This window comes from Paralichthys olivaceus, chromosome 8 (genome assembly GCF_024713975.1).
Source record: "Paralichthys olivaceus isolate ysfri-2021 chromosome 8, ASM2471397v2, whole genome shotgun sequence".
Lineage (NCBI taxonomy): Eukaryota > Metazoa > Chordata > Actinopteri > Pleuronectiformes > Paralichthyidae > Paralichthys > Paralichthys olivaceus.
In genome coordinates, this window is record NC_091100.1 from 8,097,440 (window position 1) to 8,122,703 (window position 25,264).

General features: G+C 42.2%; 1 protein-coding gene across 1 annotated transcript; it reads left to right on the forward strand.

Annotated features, from left to right (window-relative positions):
- Window positions 1–1,455: 1,455 nt before the first annotated feature.
- On the forward strand, window positions 1,456–23,277 carry tbc1d9 (TBC1 domain family, member 9 (with GRAM domain)). The gene is made up of 21 exons (XM_020101263.2): window positions 1,456–2,129; window positions 9,069–9,179; window positions 11,109–11,227; window positions 11,819–12,047; window positions 12,389–12,650; window positions 13,163–13,370; window positions 13,722–13,928; window positions 14,038–14,202; window positions 14,542–14,692; window positions 15,921–16,135; window positions 16,240–16,357; window positions 16,605–16,890; window positions 17,032–17,161; window positions 17,390–17,488; window positions 18,050–18,118; window positions 18,571–18,811; window positions 18,959–19,024; window positions 19,415–19,501; window positions 20,545–20,613; window positions 21,072–21,175; window positions 21,446–23,277. Exons 1-21 carry the CDS (start codon window positions 2,009–2,011, stop codon window positions 22,232–22,234), a joined length of 3,846 nt encoding a protein of 1,281 aa, XP_019956822.1. The 5' UTR covers window positions 1,456–2,008; the 3' UTR covers window positions 22,235–23,277.
- The last annotated feature ends 1,987 nt before the right edge of the window (window positions 23,278–25,264 follow it).

Sequence of the window (25,264 nt, forward strand, 5' to 3'; positions counted from 1 at the left end):
TCTGCACCTGCGGTACCAACCTGTGTGGAGGAGTCGGCCTTGTACATGTGGGCACAAACCGTGTCTCGCAAAATGCCGCGGTTTCTCTGTCTGAGGGGAAAGTTTGTCAACAAGCAGCTGAGGCCTGGTTTCATCTGAGCTGAATCAACCCACAAGCACAGAGCTGCTGCCCTGTTCTGCATCCTGTTTTTGAAAGTCGACAAAGGAAATTAAATTCTTACACATATGCGTCATGGTCTCCCAGTGCTTGTGGGGTATTTAGTAGTCACACGTGTTTAATTCCATCCTAATTTACTGCATTTCTTTGCTTTGTACTTGTGACATGTGCAATGACAATACAGTTGAATCTAATCTAATTGCTTACATGAGACATTTTCTTGATGAAAGAAGAATAATGAGTCCTGCAGCAGTGGCCCCTGCAAAGACCTGGTCTCAACACTTAATGGAGTCTGTCTGGGTTTACATGAAGAGACACAAGACTACTGGTGTTGTTGCAAAGACCAAATGTGAAATATATGACAGGATGGAACATGGTCCAAGAAAGTAAACATTACATTTCTACGTGGATCCACACAAAGAAGCACATCCACAAATTGTTTTTCCATTCCCTGAACAGAATTTTTTTTAACATTTGCACCAATTTTACAATAAACAATTCATGAATCTCACTGAAAATAATAATTTATATATATTTACATATTTGGGGAACTGATATCTATGAGTGTGTGTAATTTGTTGCGGCTTGATTGGATTGAAGGGGACTGTATGAGCAAAGGCAGGGCCAACTTTTGTTCATGAGAAGAAAAGACAGACAACACAACAGATACAAACAACCGGTGCGCCAGAAAATATATAGGATAAAACTTGATAAAACATAGCCACTTGTTTGGAGTTCACTTTATCAGTCGGTCTTTCATAACATCTGTTGTGCCCACAGGGTTTATATCTCTTATATTAAAACGAATAGAACATATCCATTTGGTTAGGGCCACAGGAAGGCCAGAAGAGCCACATCATTGCCTGAAGTGACCCACATCCATATCTGTGAGTCATTGTCTCTACAATGTTCCTTCAGCCAGTTATTCAAATTAAAACCACTAAGTCTCCTCACTGTCTACGTCATATCTTTACACAGATCACAACATTAACACACGTTGTGTAGCTGCACAGTGTTTCATCCATCCATTCCATTTCCTATACTTCTGGATACACTGATACATCTACATTTATTATTGAACTCAACAAATGGTAGCTCCTTCCATGAATGTCCTTCTGGGCAGTGACATAACACATCTTTCAGATATCTTTCTTTCCTTTTTACCACGAGCAGAACAAACCTGACGCGAATCGTGAATGTTAGAATAGAAACATATATGTACTCCTTTATTTCATGGCGTGCACCCGCCTCTTGCTCTGCTCGCTGACGTCTCGCGATGTCCAGCCGGTGACGCGCACACTTTTAGTCGGCGTGAAGCAGCAGCAGCAGCAGGAGGAGGAGGAGGAGGAGGAAGATCCGCAGCGTTATTGTTGAGTTAACATCAGAGGTGTCGTCTCACCACACGGACTCATAGCTCCGCCGTGGCACCCTGCAGACTGTCAGCTGCCATTGTCGATCGACCGTGAAGAAGATTTCCTCAAACATCGGCCGTGACCCGGATCATCGCACCTGCCGCCTCGGAGCCTCGGAGCATGGACAACAAAGACTGATCCGATCCCGGAGCTGCGCTGCGCTCTGCGGCCGCGACACCGAGCCAGGCTGCGTAAAACAAACTCCTCCATTCAGCGGTGCGCACAGGAGGCTGCTGCTGACACGGTTTGTGCGCACGAAATATCGGCTACAGGACTTCCATCTGGTGCAGGCCGATCCGATCCAAGCCACTCCGTGCTGGCAGGTTACATTAAAGCAACCCGGATCTTTCTCTCGCTCCAGGTGGGGTTTTAAGGGTCGAGAATCGCCTGCGTGTTCGATGTTTTCTTAAAAAAGACGAATAAACAAACGTGGACAAATATGTGGGTCAGTCCCGAAGACGTGTTACTGGCGGGCGCGCTGTGGATCACCGAGAGAGCCAACCCGTATTTCATCCTCCAGAGACGGAAGGGCCACGGGGATGGAGGCGGGGGACTGGCCGGTGAGTGTGTGTCTGTCTTTGTAAATGGATCTATCAGAATAAAAAACATGGCGGTAAGGAGGAAAGGTGATGGTTGCAGTGACAGGTGAAGCGCACGTGAGGAGGATCACATGACCAACCAGCTGTCACAGGTGCTGTTTCATCAGAATGTGGTATGGGTCAGACCTCCACCTTTGACCAGGCACTGACACCAAACAACACCACTGACAGATAAAGTGCTGTGCACATCTGCTGTCTGGTCATACTGCTCCTTCACAGATTGCTGTGGCCCAAATCTGGCCCACATAAAGCATGGGAGGATGGCACTTGGCCGGTCCGCTCCTGTTCGCCAGATCTGGGCCACAGGTAAGCCATAGCAATACAGAATGTCATCCAAAGAAGCTAGAGGTGGACTAATTTTGTTTCCTGCATATTCACCATTAACCACATGTTCCACTGCAGGTTCACATCCAGACTACATCTTGCCTAAAGCACTGCAGGTTTGCCCCAAAAGACCCACATTTGTTTTGGGATATTTGGGCCATATCTGCTATTTTACAAGTTGTAAACTTTAGGCTGACACCCATTTTACCAGACCACAAGAAAGCCAAAGTAGACTCATGTCTGCAAGGGAGATTCGATTCTAGCCTCTACAACAACAACAACACCAACAGTAGCAGCTGATGTGGTTTCTGTTGTGCAGCTGCCATGTGGCTGCACGGAGGCCTCAACAACACTGAATCTGTTTGAACCACAGACATGGTCCGTTTGCTCGCTCATGCTGAATCATTCTCCTTCTTCCTTCTCTCATTACTCCTCCTCCTCCTCCCTCTTGCTTCTTCCATTCAAAATGGGTCAAACAGCAGCAGGAGGACGAAAGAGAGGGAGTTGAGGAAGAGGAGGATGAAGGATGAAGGACAGGTTATGGAAATGGCTGGCCAATTCCTCATCCTTATTTCAGCTTGTTCCTCAAGTTTAAAACATGAGGCACCTTTGAACGTCTTTGGAGAAAATGAAGGAGAGCGACATTCATATGACAGCACATGAAAACTTGCAGATGACATTATTACATTTGCATCTGGAACAGCCATGTTATGTTTAAGGCCCTGGGGTGGCCCTAAGCAAACATCATTTTGTGTTTCTGCATTTTATTTTTTATTTTTCTGCCCTGTTATCATCTGGCAGCCTTCATAATAATCTCTACCTCTTGTGGAAGCCCCAGCCTCAAGGTTAAGAACAAACAATTCTAAAACACTGTTGGAAAAAACATTTATTGACATAATAACCATGTGGTAATGTCTTGTGATAATCCAGTGAACTACACATCCCAGAAAAGAATCTACGTACGTACAAACTGCTGCAAATTCTTATAAAACCAGTTTTGTAATATAGTAAGGGTTATCTAATACCAGTTATGAAACTAAAAACTTTAGTTTCTATTATTTTATAGTCTGTACTGTCGTACGTCTCAGCCTTAGTCTGACTAATGATGACATAAAGTTAATATAAGATGTATCAGTTGAAAACAGTTGTACACTGGTTGCAGATTTTAAATTAACTTATTTGACATTCTCCATTTCTCAGTCTCTGTCATGTTCCCTCTGTGGCAACACACATTAAGTGCCAAGTGGTGCTACAGCGATGATGTCATTGTTGGTGCCATGTGCCAGTTGGTGCTCGGCACACTGTGGCACTGGCACCATCCTCAGGCGGCAGTTATTCCAGGGGGGAGGTGAAGCCGTCAGCGGCACCAGGGAGCCAGGCGTTAATCTGGATATTCCACTCAACAAGTCTTTAGCTCATACATCAGAGCTGGCACTGAGCCAGTGAGGGTTATAGTGGGAAAATCCACTTGACACAGAAATGAGGTTTATTTTGATTGAAATTCTGACTTTTCTATAATTATTTGAATATTTTTTTACCTCTGCAGGCTTAAAACTGTAGAAATGTTAAGGTAGCATCACTTTGTTTGGACTGCACAGCAACTCACATCCATACGCAGCCTGTAGTGGGGGGGGGGGGTCACAAGTTGACGGTGTCTCACTTTAAAAGGTCAGACAACTGCATGGCTGTTTTAAAGATCTAATCTGTAAGAATTCTAAAAACAACTAGACCTTTGTTATATGTTTTGTTGACTACTTGCAAAATGTTTCAAACAATTTTCAAACCACGACATTTTTTAAAGGGACATTTGGGATCACAACTCCCCTGATCCCACACTGCATCACCATGTCATCGAACTAGGTATTTTATTATTGTTTTGATCGAGAGTCTGTAGCTGTTGAAGTTAAATATCGTACGTTTTAAAAGATGCACGAAAATACAAAATGTTGCAAATGCAGGTTTGCAAAATGAGCTGCGTCCGCGCAGTTGTGTGTTAGATGTCATTTGCAATAGTCTTAAAATGCGTAGGCTGCAAGTTTCCGATCTCATAACCAAGTGTAGGACACTGCAGGAGCACAACATCCAAGCATCAGTGCACAACAGAACCAGCGTTTATCAGACGGCAAGTGAACTCAGAATCAGGCAACTGTGTCACTTGTTACACAACTCGACACAGTAGTGCTCATGGCATAAAATTTCACAGTAATTACAGTCAGAGTGCAGCACGCTGTACTGTACAATTGTCTGGTGTGTCTCATGTCAGACTCATACTGACTTTGTTCTTTGTAGGCCACACTCCTATCTCCCTCTTTATGACCAGTGACTAATGTCAGTGCACCTTGAAATGGTGGAAAAGCAGTAAAATGTGGCCAATAAGTGGATCCAGTGAAACCTGCATGTGATGTTGGTTATCCAGGCTCGTCTCAGGCTTCTGTTATCTGACACAGTATTGATTTTAAATCTGGGGCAGATGGTTTTCTTCAGTGTGCTCAATGCAAACATCCTACAGCAGCAACCCTCCCCCATAAGCTGTTTTCTCTAGGTATTTGGTCCAGAGAGGATAGAAACAGTAGAAAACAAGATTCTTTTTTTCTAATGCCGTTGGTTTGGCTTCCTTCTCTCCCACCGAGTGAAAACCTCTCATGTTTCAGACAAGGTGATTTGTTTTGGCTCGAACAAAAGGCAGCCCTTGTTGTGCTCTGAGCGGAGATGACAAAGCATCACATGATTTTATAGCTCGCTCCTTTCAGATGGAGATTGCTCACTTTAAGGAATTTTCCAGCCAACCAGAAACAACGAGCAGAACAAGAACCATAAGAACTGTGTGTTGTGTTTTGTTTTGAACATGTGCACCCACTCATTCAGTTTGTGGAGGGAAATCATCAGTGTGAGTTGGAGGAGACGTGTTCACATGGACTTTGGTTTGACAACTTGATGCTGCACAGGCATGTGTCTGGGTTATTTGATGTTTTATAAACCTGCGCACCGGTAATGGATTTGCATATTAAAGTCCCCCCTCTGGTGAAGATCAAGGTTTTAAACATATTAATAATATTAATATGGCGCCCAGGTGCCTTTTTATATTACTAGTGCAGTGCTTGTTTTAAACCTGCCTGCTTGGAATGGGCTGTGTGGGCCTGTGTTAATGCTGGTTGCAGCTTTTTCTTTCTGAAACTGTAAAATGCATGAATTGAACCTCGGCAAGACAAAGACCTGCTGCTGGAACATATCACGTCTCCAGATCGCACCAATTCTACACTGCACTTCCTTTGACCCTTAATACACACGGCAGATAAGACGTTTCTCCAGATAAGCGATCCAGACACCATCCTTCCATTGTGAGGTAAGCAGTCAGTGTCATAACACCAGGGCCACTTAGCATATTCATAAATACCAGTCCTGAAGTGAGTAAGAATAGAGTCACATTTAAAATGTCCAATTTAAGCCCATAAGGGGATTTTTTTTTCATTTTCAGGAACAAAGAGTTGAAATTGGCTGAAACAAGCTGCTGGAATATAAAGTTTTTACATGAGCAAAATGTTGTCAAACAAAAATTTCACTTCCAGTCTGAGAAGACGAGGTACATGTCAGGTGGTCTTGCACTTTCTGTGGTCTCCTTGCAAGTTGAATGCGTTAAACCTCAGATCATGTTTGCAGACTGAACCATTCATAACACGCTGCACAACTTGAGTCCAAATTTGTAGCTCGTCATGAATTTGTTTTTACCACAAAAGAGAAAGACAGAACAGCTGATACTGAAGCGCTAACTGGGTGACACCTCAGTGTGCGAGCATGCGTGTTCTAATTTTTGTTTAAACCTTGTGATTTTCCTTCTCTGGAAGAGGAAGTTCTCTTCACACTCACAACTGGTGTTTGTTTGTCACTAAGAGATAAAATCAAATTGTCAGGCTGTGTTATCTCATTAGTTTCATTGGGATTAATTCGGAGATAACTGCAGTTCATTGCCTTTTTACCAGCTGTGACTGACTGTTGTGCGTGTCAGTCTGTGTCTGTGCATCATGGTAAAATGTGGTAGTGAAGATACTAACTGTAGCAGGAACAAGCACAGAGGATGTTTTGTGTGATGTTCACTGAGGACAGATGCAGTGTCACAACCCTGCAAGATATTCTATAAATGTCTTTACAGTTGTGTAGCTGAGATAATTTTATTTAACCAGAAAGTTTTTTATGAACTTTGACCTAAGGTTGTGTTTTATTGTCTGATTTATGAACTGTCTGTCGTTCTCTTTTATTTACTGGCTGTTCCTGGAAGTTCTACTTTTTTTCTGTTAAGCTCCTTGTGTCAGGTGAAGTGCCAGATAGATAAAGTTTACTGTTATAAGGTTTATGGTCAAAGATGGGTGGTGTCTGTCCTCATGAACACTGAGAAGTATTTAGAGTCATCCAGGCCGCTGTCAAGCCATCACAGAAGTGAGTCTGCTGGGTTGAATACAAGTGAATATTTTATTAGTGTGACGTTGTTCTGACTATGTGTGTATAAAGATGGACGAGCTCTCCAAAAGTGACACCAATACGTCTCAATCGCCTCCTGGTGGCTGGCTGCAGTATAGGTAATAAACCCTGCCTCCTCAATGTCAGTGGATGGGACATGGTGCAAACTAAAAACTCAAAGTAAATGTCAGACAAAACTTTCTCAAAGATGGTGTCATTTTAGGAAGTTCATTTTTCCTCTATGTTTGGGTTTAGTTTATTATTTGATGCTATAAAAACTGCAGGAGATGTGATGATTGACAGCTGAGACCGACTCATGAGCGGTTGAGCACAAGTATCGGTGGGAGATGCTACTGAGCAAACCCTGGCTCCCGATGTGCAGGATGGCAGCGTGGGTATCCAGGAACATTTTGCCTTCATTTGTTGATAGTGGGAGGAAGTGGAGCACGTTGTCCATCTCCATACGGTCTCTGGTTCTGACATGAGGAAAGAGAAGAGCGTTGATCTTTCTAAAGACTTATGAATTCACACAGATGTACAGTTCTTCCAATATCATTTCTGCCTTTCCACAGACTTGCTTCCTTTATCGCTGAAAATAAGAAAATGTTTCAACGTCCCTCACTTGTCTCTTGTCTCTCTCTCTCTGTGACTCATAATGTCTTGCCCTGACGAGCTGCTGAACAAAAATAACTTGTCTCTCATGGCTGCTGAACATGTACCTCCTCTCAACCAGGGTTGAATATTCCCAGGCACCAAGAGTTGCTTATGTTGCTAACAGCGGGTTTTGAGATTGTGATGACATTTAATAATTAAGAAATGCTTTGTAAAAGGTTTTTAAATTTATAGTCTTTGGTCATTTTTAAGCAATAAAAATAGCTTTTTGGGTTCAATGTTGTGAGCATATAATAACTCAGAATGCCCGCTAACTCACTGAGAATTTTAAAACCTACTTCTGTTTTTACTCGTCTTCTTCGTCTTTCCTATGCTGGTGTTTCTTTGCGCATCATGTTACTTAGATCAGTGGAATAATGAGAAACCATGAAACCATGCAGAAATGTGTGTAGCACCTAATGCTGTTGTGCAAGCATGTGCACAAGAACAAAAAAAGCCTGTAGTTGTTGATACCGCACATGTCCTCTTTGATAAATGGCCAGTCTGATGAAATAAAGGAACACTGCAGCAGTTTAGTGCTGCACATCGGGAAATGAAGGAGAGATTAATGAAAGAAAGATCAAAACGGAAGATATCCTGACTTTTAGTATGAAGTTTATGGGCCAGCCTCAAAAAAACACTGGATCCTACATTTCCCCGTGATGCAGACACTTCCTGGTTAACTCCTGTTAACTCCAACCTAATCTCCAGAATTATTTTCTCAGAGTAGACATCCTCGTCCACAGAGGAGGACTTTCACATGCTGCTTCACCTTTTAAAGATCATCAGAAGTTCAAAAGACAAATGTGGAGGAGGATAAATACCAAACACAGACATTTGACCTTGGTAACCTATAATATACTCAAGCTAACAGGTTAAACATGATCTTTGAACAAGTATATGCACCATTCATAAGTCATTAGTTTCTTTTAATGAGGGTTTCATGGAGGTTGTCTGTAGTTACAAAGTGTTAGTGTTGCTCGTTTGAAACATAAAGCTCTTGTAGTGTATCTCAGCCACATGCTCGACCTCCTTAAGCTTTTGCTGAAATTTTTTCTGCTATAAAAGAGATTCATTAAATTATCTCTTTTCTCTGGTGATCATAACAACAAATAAACCTACGAGTGTAATGTAGAGCACAGACGTTCCAGCCACAGGATGTTTTTTTTCGTAAACTCATATCCAAAACCACATGAACTCGTGGGTTTCCCCTTTTGCTTATGCATAACTAAGTGATCTGCAAGTTAAAGCACTTAATTTGTCATACACCTCACATGTTCATTTATGGTTGTTACATGTCTGTACGGGCAGATGTTTCACGGCTGAAACCATTTATAGGTCACTAAAGTGTTTTTATTGACAATGTGGTCTCTATGTCCTTGATCAGATCGTCTAAACTCTGATGTTTATTTGTGTGATTCATGTAAGTGTCTTTTGAATAATAGTTTATTTTTCTGGGTTCTTGTTTCGTAGGTTTGCTGGTCGGGACCCTGGATGTTGTCCTGGACTCGAGTGCTCGAATGGCTCCGTACAGGATCCTCTACCAGACCCCTGACTCTTTAATTTACTGGATAATTGCCCATGGTATGCACATCTTAACTCCTTCTTAAGAAAATGTAAGACAATCCAGGTTTAGAATTTATTTGGTTGATTTACTCCACTTCAGGCAAGTGAGGGGGATTTTTATGTGCTCGTTTTCGAGATGCAGGTTATTCCAGTATAAACCCCTCTGTAATTTCACCCCCTGCACATCCCTCCTCCAGACTTTGCACAACACATGACGCTCTAATATCCTGCTGTTTCCCATGGTAGCTGCCCACATGCCAAGCATTACATCATGCCCCAGTGGCTTTAAAGGGCAGGATTACAGGAACGGGTGCAGAAATCGATGCTGAAATGTGGCTGGATGTTATATTTTTCAGCTGATCACATGATGGGGCATTTTCAAAAATGCAGTCTGCATATTCTCTGTGTGTAAGAGTGTTTGTTTAACGCATACGTTCACCAAGGTCCATAAGTCCCCTCATGAAACCACATTTACATTTTTTAGATACAGTATCTCATAGAGATCCATGAATTCAAAGAAATCAATTCAAATGTTGAAAATCACCTTCTCACACATTTGTAAAGAAAATGCCCCCCCCCCCCCCGATCCGGCATTCTTTCATGGAGTTTCCTGTGGTTCCTGTGAAATCCTGCTTAATAAGAAAGAAACAGCGATGAAAACAAGCAAATTATCACAACTGCCAAGTTGAAACCATTTAATCTGGATCAGTTCCTCTTTAAAAATAACCCAGTTTACATTTGAATTGTTACTGATTAACTGACAGACCGACTAATCAGTAAATTGACTAATTACTTCAGCTCTATACTTAACACTGGAAAATAACAAAGGAGACACTCTGCATTGCATGAGCCTGAAAACACAATAACAGCTCAGATCTGCTGAAACCAAAAAGCCATGTTTAAAATTTGGTGCGAACTCCACCATGTTTATATGAGGACATGTACAGTGGTATACTAGAGTATCTTCTTCATAGAAATTCTTCACAATGACACTTGATAAGATTATGATATGAGAAGTGAAAGCACCAACACTATATTAAGAAGTAACACTGTTGAAACACAGGATAATATGAATTTGTTATAGAGTGTACCCATGTGTTAAATTCAGCAGTAAGCTAGTAAATGCTTGTGTAAGAAGCGTCATATTTGTGCTCTCTTTATCTGAAATGGAGACCTACACTAAACACCAGCCTGGCTTTGAAATGGCACTGGTTCCCCTCCCCACCCGCCTCTTAATTCTGCAGCCCCAGAGATATCAGGCGAGTGGAGCTGTCTGGCAGACGCAGCTAATGCAGTGAATGTGCACTCACTGAAGGTCTGTGTGCAGCTGTGTAGAGGGATAATTGTCCACAATGGCAGCCATTATGGCATTGAAATCCTCCTTTGGCCGCAAGAAATCAGTTTTCTCGGGCTGCTGTTTAGACATAAAGCAGAAAATATGCATTTCACCCCCCCCCTCCTGGACGTGTGACTCAAAGTCATTATCTTGAGATGTTTTGACACAGGGAGGAAACAAAAGGATCTTTTTCACTATTCATTATTCTGCACAAGATTTTCTGATCATTTATTTGGTATTTAAAATAAATAGTGAAAACTGTCTGTCACCATTTCCCATAGCTCAAGGTGACATTTGCTTGTTTTCTCAGATCTCTGATATTATTATGAATAATTGTTCACCATTGAAAAGCTGGAACCAGTGAATTTTAGGCTATTTTGCTTTAAAAATTACTTAAGTATTAAATCAGTCATCGGAATAATTTTTCAGCTCTAATCTTCTTCCTACATTCAAAAATTTTGAAATGCAATCCATGAGATTCTGAATGAAGTGATTTTTTTTTTTTAGACATAATGCATGATGTTGATCATCATTTCTGAAACATTATACCTCCGTGCTCGTCCTGTGAACTCTCTGCCTGAATGCTCTGACTCCCTCCCCCTCCTCTGCAGGAACCTCCCGTAAAGAGATCACGGAGCACTGGGAGTGGCTGGAACACAACCTGCTGCAGACCCTCTCCATCTTTGACAACGAGAACGACATCACCACCTTCGTCAAAGGAAAGGTCCAGGTAACGGAGAAGTTTAAGTTTTTCTATATTTAGTTTGGACTTCAAGGTTCATACATTTTTATGTAAAAAAACAATGTGAATTATAGGCAAACATTATTTGTTGGTCACAGTGTGAATCATGCAAATAACTTGTGATGCGTCAAAATAAACTGAAGCAGACCAAAGATCTTGTCACGTTTATGCTCTATGCCACAGAGCAAATATTATTCAACAAATACACATAAACACTTCATCCATCACCAAGATGTTTGTGATATGTTTGTTTAATAATCACACAACTGTGGACCAGTCGCAGAACCGCTCATATTTGACCTAAGGGGACAAAAATACCAATATAAAGAAAATTGTTTCGCAAGAACAAGTGGAATCTATTTCTTCACAATCAAATCTGTGGAACGAACTAGAAATGGTTGCCCACTCAAATTGAAAACTTCCTGGTGTCGGTAGTAGCTGTAGCTTCAACTTCATGAGCTTGTTTCTGATCTTAAGCATCATTGACATAAACTGCTGCTGCCTTTTATTAAATTTTAGGTTTTGGGTTTTCAGGTCTCAGCTCATTTCCTCATTCTATCACTTTACACCTCGCTGCAGGGCATCATCGCAGAGTACAACAAGAACCATGACGTCAAAGAGGACGACGACACGGACAAGTTCAAGGAGGCCAGCGCCAAGTTCCGCAAGATGTTCGGGATGCCTGAGGAGGAGAAGCTGGTCAACTACTACTCCTGCAGCTACTGGAAGGGCAAGGTGCCTCGGCAGGGATGGCTCTACCTCAGCATCAACCACCTCTGCTTCTACTCCTACTTGCTGGGAAAAGAAGGTTTCATACAGATTGTTTCATGTTTCTCTCAGGCGAGACAGGGGGGCAGTGGTTAGCACCTTTTTGAGTAACTGAAAATCCTTTTTAAAATATGTTCACCGTCTCATAAGTTTATTATGCATCAAGCCAGAGGGCATAATATTTTCAGGTTGTCCTTCCTATTCTTGTGAACAGACTGAACACCTTCAGGGAATCCTAAAACTTGTGACAAAGTTCTGTTGCACCTCATTCGTAGTTTGTTGAATATCTGAAGAAATCCAAGGCTAAAGTGCATTGATTTGTCTTATTTTAATCATACACACGAATAAATCAATCTCATCATCTCACTCTCTCTCCTTCAGCCAAGCTGGTGGTGCGTTGGGCCGACATGACCCAGCTGGAGAAGAGCGCCACCCTCCTGCTGCCCGACGCCATCAAGGTTAGCACCCGCACCAACGAGCACGTCTTCTCCGTCTTCCTCAACATCAATGAGACGTTCAAGCTGGCGGAGCAGCTGGCCAACATCGCCATGCGTCAGCTCCTGGACAACAAAGGCTTCGAACAGGACCGCTCGCTGCCCAAGCTCAAGAAGAAGTCGCCCATGAAGGTGTCAGCCCTCAAGAGGTAAGAGGGAACTGACGCGGAGGAGGGACGCTCATCAATAATAGCGCATGTTTATGACTTGTGGTCGATTGAACCTTAATGTGTTGTGGTTGACAGAGTAGTTGTTTATCTGGGTTCTTCAGGAGAGAATGAGAAAGTGCTGCAGGTTGCATTACATCCTTGTGTGGGGAAATAAAAGACTGTTGTTTCTGAACTGTGGTCGGTCTCATGTGAGAGCTTAAAAAATGGCCTTAAGGTCCCAAGTTTGTTTTGTCAGCACATTTTATATAAGCATGAGTGTCGTTTTATCAGCAGCGGCTGTGGGCTACTTGTTCCAACATAACATAACCCAGTCATCCACTCAAATTGTATAACATCAGTGAATCAAAATATCTACTTTAATTTTCATTGCAATGTTTTTAAATGTCACTTTATTTTACCTCAGTAGTAAAATAATGTTAAAACATCAATGACAGCAACTATTTCAGCCTTAGACTTATAAAAGTCATCTAACGGGACTCTGCATCTTTCAGGGACCTGGATGCGAGAGCTAAGAGTGAGCGTTACCGGGCGCTCTTCCGTCTGCCCAAAGATGAAAAACTGGATGGACACACAGACTGCACCTTGTGGACCCCCTTTAATAAGATGCACATCCTGGGACAGATGTTTGTCTCCACCAACTACATCTGCTTCACCAGCAAGGAGGAGACTCTGTGCAGCCTCATCATCCCGCTGCGCGAGGTGAGTCTGTCGTCGTTTAATAGCATTTCACACTGATACACATTCATCCATTTTATGTCCACTGTCCAATTTACTGCTAACTGTGTGTGTGTGAATACCTCCGACACTTGATAACTACCAGTTCATCTCTATGCAAGGCCTAGTTTGTGCTGTGCATCTCATTTTTTATTTAATATGTTGGGCCCAAGGATGAACCCATTCAATATTGGACCAGAACCAAGTAAACAGGCAGATTCAGGAATTTTTCCCCTCCTTCCTTCAACATGGCGATATAAGGTTTTAGTCTCTCTGTCTTTTCAATTAATTATTTCGTGCTGACTGAGATTGCAACTCTACCTCGACGTCTTCCAGGTGACCATCGTGGAAAAAGCCGACAGCTCCAATGTGCTGCCCAGCCCGCTCTCCATCAGCACCAAGAACCGCATGACCTTTCTGTTTGCAAACCTGAAGGACCGAGACTTCCTGGTGCAGAGGATCTCTGACTTTCTGCAGCAGACCACGTCCAAGATCTACCTGGAAAAGGAACTGACCGGCAGCCTCAACAGCTCAGACGACGAGGTAGGAATGATTAGGTGCTTTTAACCGAGGAGATTAAATGGTTATTTTATTTCTTGTACAGTTTAATTTAGCTCTGGAAAATAATTATAATATCACATGTCCACTCCAGGTTTACTCCCAGCCTGGATCCCTGCTCTCCAGCAGCCCACAGCTCAGTTCGGGTTCAGAGGGCGAGCGAACATTTAACCTCAATGACAGCAGTGTTCCCACAGCCACACAAGCCCTCATGACCATGTACCGCCGCCGTTCGCCCGAGGAGTTCAACCCTAAGCTGGTGAGTTCAATTACGCTTTGTCAGATAAAAACAGAAAACAATATAACATCCTACTTCTGTGAAACATTATTTTCAGTCCTAAATTCTGAGTTAATAAATCATTCTTGGCATTTTAATACCCTAATGTTGGATAGAAATTACACTGCATGGAGAAGTGTTGTTATTCTTAATTTAATAGAACTTCAGATTATTCACGCTTTGTGAGGAAGACTTAGAACATATTGATATATACCATACTGAAACTGGATCACAGTAATTTTGGTCTAAGAAAACAAAAGATCGCATTAATTGTACTTGGGCTGCGGCCTCTCATGAAATTGCTTCCCTTCTTTTTCTCAGGCGAAAGAGTTCATGAAAGAGCAGGCGTGGAAGAACCACTTTGCTGAGTTTGGACAGGGCGTGTGTATGTACCGCACAGAGAAGACCAAGGAGCTGGTCCTCAAGGGGATTCCTGAGAGCATGAGAGGGGAGCTGTGGCTGATGTTCTCTGGTGAGGAAACGTTCCGGGAGGCCTGAAATAAACACGACCAGAGTCATGCCCTCTGAGGATACAGAACTGGAACTGATCCAGTCATAGACTCTGACTAATTAGACCACACCTCTGCATGCTACGTGTTCACATGTAATCACAAGACCCATGATGCATATTTTATGTAGGTGTCATTTAATTACAGACACCCTGTCGTTTCAACAGCCAGTGCTGACAGGTTGGGTTTAGTTAGTCAGTCATATCAAGGCACATCTTGAGGTGTGCTATGATAACCCATTTGTGGCTCAGGAGGTAGAGCGGGTTGTCCACATGCAGAAGCTCAGTGGTTCTATCCCCAAAACCATAAGTGTCTTGAACCCCAAAGTTTCTCCTGACCGTTGTGCCAATAGTGTACGAATGTTGAGTGATGGAAAAAGCGCTCTGTATGTAAGCGTTGTATAAATGTGTGTGGGTGAATGTGACTCTTCACGAAGTCCAAATAATATTTTTAACCAGGACTGAGTCTGAGGGATCAGATTTCAAATGTATCTTCAAATTGTTCCCTCCTGTATTTACAGTCATCCACTTGTCTGATCGAATCACTTCAGACGTCAGGTCTGAACACACTCTCTGTAACACATTGCTACATATTCAGGTGAGCACAGGCTCCAAACGCCCGTGTTTACAGGCCCAGTCATGTGTCATGCACCAGTAAACTCATCTTCACCTGAGTCAGGTTACACACAGCTCCTCCCGCCCTCCGGTGACCTACTTACTGCTCACTCAGCTCGTTGCCGTGGCTGCGTTCTGTCGACCTTACTCACTCTCATGTTTGAGTTTCCCTCACACTCATCTCCAAACATCCTCAAAGCTCGTCTGAAACAAACAGTGGTTTCTCTTAATGGTGTCATTTTAGAACAAAGGGTGTAAAAACTTGTTTGGTGAGATCTGGTCAGATTGCGACAACTTGCTAAACCTTCAAACAGACCTCAGAGGCACATGAATACTAAATAAACAGTGTATTTTAAAATGTAATTGTGAAACTCTGCATTTCACACTCTCAAAGAAAGTGATAAAAAAGATTATAGAACAGAATGAATGTCATCACTTCAGGTGCAAAGTAGTAAATTCCTGTTATGTATTTAGTATTTAATGATGACCAAGGACAGAGGATGATCCTTGATGATTTGGGGAGGAGATTTTACACAGACGCCGCTTTCAACCTTTTAAATGTTGTGTGTTTTCGTAGGCGCCATCAACGAGATGGCCACTCACCGCGGCTACTACGAGGACCTGGTGGAGAGGTCGATGGGAAAGTACAACCTGGCAACAGAGGAGATCGAGAGGGACCTGCACCGCTCTCTACCTGAGCACCCGGCCTTCCAGAACGAGATGGGCATCGCCGCCCTCCGCAGGGTCCTCACTGCCTACGCATTCAGAAATCCCAACATTGGATACTGTCAGGTACACACACACACACACACTTTTTTGTTTTTCTAAACCGGTAGAAACCCGTCTGTGTTCGACAACGACCCATTTCTTTGTGCTTCTCTGACTCGACTCCACAGGCCATGAATATCGTGACGTCTGTGTTGCTGCTCTACGCCAAAGAAGAGGAGGCGTTTTGGCTGCTGGTGGCGCTCTGTGAGAGGATGCTGCCCGACTACTACAACACCAGAGTTGTGGGTCAGTATGTGATTTCTCCTGTGATCCTTGCTTGTGTGCTTTTGTGTAGAGTGCGATCGTCTTGGTTTGTTTAGTATTATACCTCCGTGCCGGCGACAGCCAGCGGATAGAGGGAGTACGTTTTCGGGTCCATTCGTCTCATTCTTGCGAACATGATTTCTTCACATTTGGTACAAACATTCTCTCGGATGAACTGATTAGATGTTGATAGGAATGTCCTTGTTTAACATCCTCCTTGTTTCCACAGGAGCCCTGGTCGATCAGGGCGTGTTCGAGGAACTCGCCCGGGAGTACGTTCCTGAGCTGTACGACTGCATGCAGGACCTCGGGGTCATCTCCACCATTTCCCTCTCGTGGTTCCTCACCCTCTTCCTGTCCGTCATGCCGTTCGAGAGCGCGGTGGTGGTGGTCGACTGCTTCTTCTACGACGGCATCAAGGTCATCTTTCAGCTGGCGCTCTCTGTGCTGCACGCCAACATCCACCAGCTGCTCGACTGCAAAGACGACGGCGAGGCCATGACCGTCCTTGGCAGGTGAGAAGAGCCTGAAGACATTTTATTTTGTTTGTGAAGTCAACGATATATTTGTCGTCTTTCCTGTACGCCCCCCGTCCCAAACATGACTATTTATTTTTTCATTATATACTGATCTTCTGCACTTGTCTGTGTGTGTAGGTACTTGGACAGTGTGACCAATAAAGACAGCACTTTACCTCCCATCCCCCACCTGCACTCCTTACTAACAGACAACGGAGAACCACATCCAGAGGTGGACATCTTCAAACTGGTCCGCAGCTCCTACGAGGTATTTAACACATGTGATGAAGACAGTTGTGTTTTGATTTGACAAGAACAGATCATATATTCAACATGAGTATCAATAAAGTTGAAGGGAATGTTTTTAGTTTGTACGATTTCACTTTTAATCATTCAGCCGTTCTCATGGTTATTCTGCTGCGTCATCAGTCTTTCATGTGTGCTGGTGTTGAGTTAACCTTCAACTCTCTTGTTTCTCCTCCATGTTGACCATCAGAAGTTTGGCTCCATCCGTGCAGATGTGATTGAACAGATGCGTTTCAAACAGAGACTGAGGGTCATCCAAACCATTGAGGATACGACAAAACGCAATGTGGTGAGGACGTATAAATACTGGAGCTAGAATTGTAGATAGTGGAGCCAATGCGTCCGTCAATACGAAGAAAGGAATACAAACAAATCCTGGATCTGCCCTTTTTTCCCCCCAATCTGTGCCAAGATGTATCAGGAAGAGACTACATTTAAAATTTGAATTTTTCCACCCTTTTCAGATTTTTTTTCTTTTGCACTTTTTTGTGCAATAAATCTGTCAGAATTCCCCAACAAATAGAATGCCCGGTCTGGATCACCAACCATCCGTGCAGTCATTTTATGCACAATCCAAATAAACAAAATATGAAACGGGTAAAAAAAAAAAAAAAAGCCTCCTCGTAGGTTTTCAGTTTTTCAACTGTATTAACTCGAGTACTTTTCCTCAACCCCATCATGCAAATAACAACACAACAAGTCTCTTAGTTGTTCAGGTCAAATTAGATTTGGAATTTGAACTATAAAGAACTGTGTTCCACATTATTAGATTCTCTGCTCTCCCTTAAATGACACTCAAAGTTCTTGTGCGTCTTCTATTTTTACTTAATTTGATTGTGTGATTTTTCAGGTCAGGACCATTGTAACAGAGACGGCCTTCAGTATAGATGAGTTGGAGGAACTCTACATGCTCTTTAAGGTGAGTTATACCCATGCATTCACACTGAGGGACTAAACTGTGAACCTGCAGCTTCCACTTACAGTCCTGAGGCTGAAACACAGACTGTAAATCCAACTGTCGCCTGGTCTCTACAGATAAATTAATAATGGTGGGGGAGCGTCGTCACAAGCTTTAGAATTATTTCCATCCTGTTTAGCTGTTACTGTGCTGCAGGCCTGTATAAAACACTGTGAAATTAATTTGTTACCGCAGTGACCTCAGAAAACTCTTTTTTCTGTGGACACGAGACGAACTGATTAGATTTCACCAATCAAAGGTCACAGTTCATGGCGACCAAATGAGTCTGGGGAAATACACGTTTGTAGACTGAAACGGCAGTGGCTGGCGGAGGCATACGACCACAGGGCAGAAATGTTTTATTTTCAAATGGTGTCATTCAGTTGTAACTGTCGCTTCCTCCTCTTCTACAGGCGGAGCACCTGACCAGCTGCTACTGGGGCGGCAGCAGCAACCCCACCGAGCGCCACGACCCCAGCCTGCCCTACCTGGAGCAGTACCGCATCGACGTGGAGCAGTTCAAGGGCCTGTTCAACCTGCTGTTCCCCTGGGCCAACGGGACCCACTCAGACCCGCTGGCCCTGCGCTTCTTCCGGCTCCTCGACCAAAACGGAGACGCCCTCATCAACTTCAGGGAGTTCATCAGCGGCCTGGGTAAGAATAGACGGAGTGTTTCCGCGGAAAATAACGGTTCATATCGTAGTGACACTGTTGCTTTGACGATGCTAATTTAAGATGATGCATCGCATTTGGAAACAGTTGAGACAGATACAGTCTCTAAAGCTTGTTGTGGTGTTGCAGGTGTTTTGTACCACAGGGACCTCACGGAGAAGCTGAAGCTCCTCTACAAGATGCACGTGTTACCAGGTGAGTGTGAATCAATGGTGATGTTGAAACATCTTTGGGGAATGACAGAGAATATCTCATTTCAGTGGAGCAGGATCATTAGATGCACAGAGAGGAGGTGGCTCAGTGGAAAGTGTCTATGAAAGAGAAAATGTTTCGCTCTCAGGTTTCCTTCTGTCAGCAGGTTTTTATGACACGACTGACATGACATAAAACCTTTAAAGGAGATTCACTCGATTAATTAAGGTTATTGGTCAGAAAGTTGTTTTTCATTAATCCCAAAACCATCATCAATGTAATTAATCAAAATAACTCGACTCTAACTGTAAAATGCATTATAATGAAATCCTTATAAAAAATAACTTTTTTTTAGAATCTTCCAGCAATAAGTTGAATTTTCTTTTCTCACAGAAGTCGCTCATGAACAGGAGGAGCCCGACTCTGCGTTTGAAGCCACTCAGTACTTCTTTGAAGACATCACTCCAGACATGTCAATCGGTAAGATCCTACATTTTATATATGTGTATTCTTTCCTGGGAGACTCATTTACTACATTCACACATCATGCAGGCGAAGGAGAATTAAATAATGTTACCACATCACCTCAACTTGTTTTATTTTTCCGGTACGGTGCCCCTTTAAAAATAAAAAAAATCTAGATTACAGATTATCACATGAAAACATAAAAACATGTGTATACTCAAACTAGTCCTACAAGACAGCTTTTAATATAGTTCCTTTCATAGTCAAGACAAAGTACATACACTCATGGGAAAACAGACATGGAGGAGATTAGGGTCAGGGAAGAACCCATTAAATGTTGGTGCAGATTCACATTAATAATAATAATTCATGGATTTTATTTAATAAAATTCAGGCATATTTAGGGGATTGATATTTATCAATTTGTGAAATTGTGCTATTCTAGATATTATTAAGACATCACAGTCAGATCTTACACAGCAGCAACATCTTTCAGGGAATCAATCTCTCATTTCCCATCACACAGTTTATTGTTTACTTTTAGTGTCCGCTGCCGCTGCCAATAATTAGTTGGGGTTGTTTGTCAGCACATAACTATTGATATTTATAAATGGAGGCCTTCAGAGTGTCATTATGAGATTTGGATGAGTGACATCTGTTATTTTGTTCTTGTGGTTTGCTGGGTGTAAGTGTAGTTGTATTAACCTTGAAGTGGCAGACGTGGCGTGCAGCCTGCATTGTGCAAACTGAGGGCGATGAAAGCGGCGGCACAGTGACTGACATGTGGATGTGTGTAAGTGAGGGGGCCTGCAGAGGGATCCTGTGTCTGAATATGCAGACGAGAGAAACCGCTTCAAACGCCCTCACGGTTCTGACAGCTGCTGACAGGAAAATGAAATCCATGAACTCAACTCGTCTTCGTTAATGCAGCTCGAGGTGCAGCTGATCAAACGTGACACCGGAGACCTCAGAGTGGTCGTTTTCCAATACATGCACTTCATTAATATCAGCAGGGACCGGTGATATTGTGTTAACAACAATCTCGCTCTCTCTCCCAGGTCCTGACTCAAAGTGCAGAAGTGAGAAGGATGATGGATTTGTCAGAGTTACGTTTAAGACTGAAAAAGGTCAGCACACAGCCACATTGATTACAATCTAATTCAGTGTACAGTGTAACCCTAGTGAGCAGATGGATGTTTGATTATTGACCATCATTAATTCCTCAAACCGTTGTGAAATTGCCTTTATTTTGAATCTGTAAAATCTTTTCCCTTCACGCCACATTTGTATCGGAGTAAAGTGATTTTTTTCATATCATCCATCTCAAAAAGAGGACACCAGTTCATTCAGGAGGCAGGAAACTACTTATGTGTTTCTAAAATGTATTATCATCATACTCTTATAACAAAGTACTTGTTTTGAGAACCAGACAGATCAGTTTAAGATTTTATTTCCCATTGAGGAGGAGAAAATATACACAGGTCTTATAATTACTCATTAGAAAATTGACTGTGATGTCTTCTCTTTAATAGCTGTACAGACTGAAATACATGACTCATTTTTTTTTTTTTTTTACATATTACAGTTAAGAAACTGAACAATCCTGATTACCGCCATTACCTGAAACTCTGGAACCAGGAGAGTAAGCCCAAACACGAAAACACAAAAGACCTCCCCAAGCTGAATCAGGTGAGTTTCCTCTTCCCTGCTCACCTGTCTTTATGCTGAAAGCTTCTAATGTCTCCTTTTACCAACATAAGTGAGTATACACCATAGACTGTATATAAACATGTATACACAGGTTTGTAAAAAAGGTAATTGTCTACTTTCCAATATATTGTTATTGCACATTTTTCCCAGGAGTTTACAAATGCCACTAAAAACCCACGTCCCCTGCAGAGTCATTTTTTCTTTCAGCCAGTGGTTGAGTGTAACTGACTGAAATGCTCTTTCCTCCAGACCCAGTTCATCGAGCTTTGCAAGACCCTGTACAGCATGTTCAGCGAGGACATCGAAGAACAGGAGCTCTACCACGCCACGGCCACTGTCACCAGTTTACTGCTGGAAATGGGAGAAGTGGGGAAGCTCTTCTCCTCCTCCGCCTCCAGTAGAAAGGACCACAACATGGAGGGTCAATCAGAGCGGACCACCGATCCCAACACCACCCAGGAGGCCGGGCTTGATGACGTGCTCCAGCAGCAGGACCAGGGAGGCGATTTCGTCCATGCAGGTCTGGAGAACAAGGCGAGCCCCTGCGACGAGGGGAGAGGGGACGAAGAGAGCGAGCAGCTGCCACCTATGCAAGACATCAAGCTGGAGGACTCGTCCCCTAAGGACATTGGCACGTCCTCTGCCATGCTCACCTCGGATGACGAAACCAAAGATGACACCTCAATGTCGTCTTACTCGGTGCTCAGCGCGGGCTCCCACGAGCTGGATGAGAAGCTGCAGTGCGAGGACATCGCAGAAGACACGGTGCTGGTGCGCAACGACAACGGTGAGATGGGCAACCGGCCGTGCGTCAGCGGACCCCTCGACAGAGCGCTGCCTCACAGCTCCAGCATCGACAAAGACTGGGCCATCACGTTTGAGCAGTTCCTGGCCTCTGTGCTCACCGAGCAGGCCCTGGTACATTATTTTGAAAAGCCGGTGGAGGTTGCAGCTCGCATAACCAATGCCAAGAATGTGCATAAAGTCGGGCGCCCCCTGCTGTCAACAAGTGACTATGAGATCTCATTATCTGGCTGAAGTCTTGCAGGAGATGTCACACAAAGACTTGTTTTAAAAGGGAAACACGAAGATCAGATGGGGTTGTGAAAGTGTCTAAGTGAATTTTAGACGAGAATGAAGGTCAATGTAAAATGTTTGTGTATGATAGTTGACCGAATTCGACCAAAAACCTCTCTTAGCAATGTATTTTACCAGATGTGAAAGACTTTTATTATAACAATCACTAGATTGAGACAGACCAGGACGTTAATATTAAGGTTTGCTCAAATGAAATCAGTGTGTACATGTAGTAGCTGTACTTTATAAGACATCATGCATAGGTGTTAATATTGTAATCCCTTGTACTCTTCGGCTGTGTAGATGTAAATGTCCACAGATACAGTCCAGTGTCAAACTGGGATATTAATAGTCTACAGTGCGTTCCATCACCTGACATTATATCTGCCCAAACCATCCCTCCCTCACTTCACCATTTTATTTGCTGCTAATCTTTTTTTTAATGTTTCTCAATATGTAAAAAAATGCAAATCTAAGCTGTGAAAATTCAACTTTCATGTGTTGTCGTGTAAACTCTCTCTAGCTCCACATCACTCTAATGTAATCTAACTACTCACACACACTGTAACTATTACTCCCTGGATACTCACCTCCCACAATAATAGTTACTCCATTTTATATCCTACTAGTAATAATAATAATAATGATAATAATAACAACAGTGATGGAAATGGCACAAAAATGATTCAACCACAATGTTTCAAGAAATCAGTGTTCTGGGAAAATGATGATTACACTAAGAAAATGCTTTTGAAAGAAGAGCCTGCACTTTCTTTATGTTTACAATCGTATGATCAACTTTATGTATTTGCCTTTTCGCAATGTCGTCTACACTCCTGACTAAAACCCTTTTTGGTTTAACATGTTTTTAATTCCTTTTTGATCTGTATTTCTTTTTTTACATTGTTTTTTATTTTTAATTGCTCGTCATTACTCTGGATTCTGATGCATTGTGTATCACTCCATCTTATTAAAATGACTGTTTGATTCAATGCTGCACAGTACATCGACTCAAACGTTTTATTTTTTTAATTTTACTGGCAACTGTAAACAAGGGCAGTGCGGAGCGTTACTGCCACCTGGTGGAAGATGATTGCAGCTTTCAACCTCCATGAGTTTTAACAATAAATAACTATTGTGAACAGATTTTGTATTTTTATTTATATCTTTATTTAAACTAAATTATAGCTGTAAGGAGAAAATTAAATAGACAGAATGGCCCTTTACGCCTCAATAGGAAAAGAAGGCGGGGCGAGGGAGATGATGAATTGGACACACCTGTGAGTCAAAAGGAGGGAAAATCAAACAAAGGTAGGATGGAGGAGAACATGTGAAGTGAGAGGAACTGATGGGAGGAAAACGATAAACTACTTTCTGGACAGCTGAGCCAAGAACCTGCTGGTTTCTTCCACCATCTTCCTGGACCAAGAGGCAAAGGAGCTGATTCCTGGAGACTCAAAGTGGATTTGAAAAATCTGTCCGACCTGCAGGGATTGAACCGTGATCCCTCTGTCCTGGATGAACCAGACAAGCTAAGTGTCCATACTGAAACTCTCCTCCCTGATTCCCTTCGTCTCTAAATTCACCCCTCGTCCTCCCTCTCCCCGGAGATTAAAGGACCCCCCTCAAAAACACACTTTTCCCACACTTTGCATTTACACTGGACAAACTCTCAACAAACTCATGTTTATTTAATGGATAGTTCATTTTCTTATTTGAAAATTAACTTGTTGGTGAATATGAGCTCTTGATGTTTTTTTATTAATCAGATATTTGTGATGTCTTTGTTATTTTGAGTTGAATAATTCAATTAAATATATATATATATATATATATATATAGATTAACGGAATTGATTGTGATTTATTTTCCTTGATGCCTTTTGTAGTTCGGTTAACAAGCAATCTGTGTTAGCTGATATATTGCTGAAGAAGCCCTGACTTGCTCCCATCTCTTTTATTTTGACGATTTAGAAAAAATATGTAACAAAATATTAGTATTAGTATTAACATGTAGTTTAGAGTTCTATTTGAGTTGGATTCACAATGTTACAGAACTGAGCTCTGTGTCCTGCTACCACTGATATACTGTATATAAGCACCAGTGAGAGTGTGGATATAGTATAGTGATGAAATGTACATTTACTGTAGATTTTTGTATTTATGTGTCTATTTCTATCATATGTTAATGGAGATTGAAGTGGAGATTGAAGTGGACATCCTCCACCACCATAAAACTTAATACAACATATCTTGTGCTACACAGTTCAAGTGCATTCAAAAATCAAAGTCATCTGCTCCTGTTAAACCTTTATCTTTTATTCAATGACACAATTTGGGCTCGAAACTTTGCACCTTCTTAAAGTAATCAAAATACTAACTGGAGCAGAAGACGGTGTTTTGAGCACTTTATGACAGTGAGCACCAACGTGTGCCTTTAACACAACTGTATTTAACCTCAGGTGGTTTCAGGGCCTCTCTTTCGCTGGCTGTGGAACAGACACTTGAGGGTTGTGGCTCCGGTCGACCAATCACAGCTCGATGAGTTCATTCACAACACGGCTCTCGGCGAATTAGAGGCATCGCCACTCAGACACAAGGAAAACCAGCAATCAGTAATCAGTCAGGGACAATGTATACGATAAATTAAATATTACTTGCATCCCTTGAAACTCTTGTACTTCATCTAATAAATCACAATAACAACATTAACATATATATATATGTTAATGTTGTTATTGTGATATATATATATATATATATATATATATATATATATATTATTACACACTGTAAGACACACCTATATAAAGAAATTCAGCACCATTCAATAAATCCTTCATTAGATTATATTTCAAAGTGTTTCTATTACTTTGTCAACATGTGAAAAGACTAAATATTAGAAGTGAAGCAGTTCAACAGCTCCTCTCTGAAACACTGCAATTTATTGCAAGACAGAAATATAACAACTTTAAACTGAATGAATTTTATA

Excerpts from the sequence above, each read along its gene's own strand:
- tbc1d9 (XM_020101263.2), top strand. The coding sequence starts at position 2,009 with ATGTGGGTCAGTCCCGAAGACGTGTTACTGGCGGGCGCGCTGTGGATC. Across the intron at positions 11,228-11,818 it reads TCGTCAAAGGAAAGGTCCAG|GGCATCATCGCAGAGTACAA; the intron begins GTAACGGAGAAG and ends ACCTCGCTGCAG. Across the intron at positions 19,025-19,414 it reads CAAGATGCACGTGTTACCAG|AAGTCGCTCATGAACAGGAG; the intron begins GTGAGTGTGAAT and ends CTTTTCTCACAG.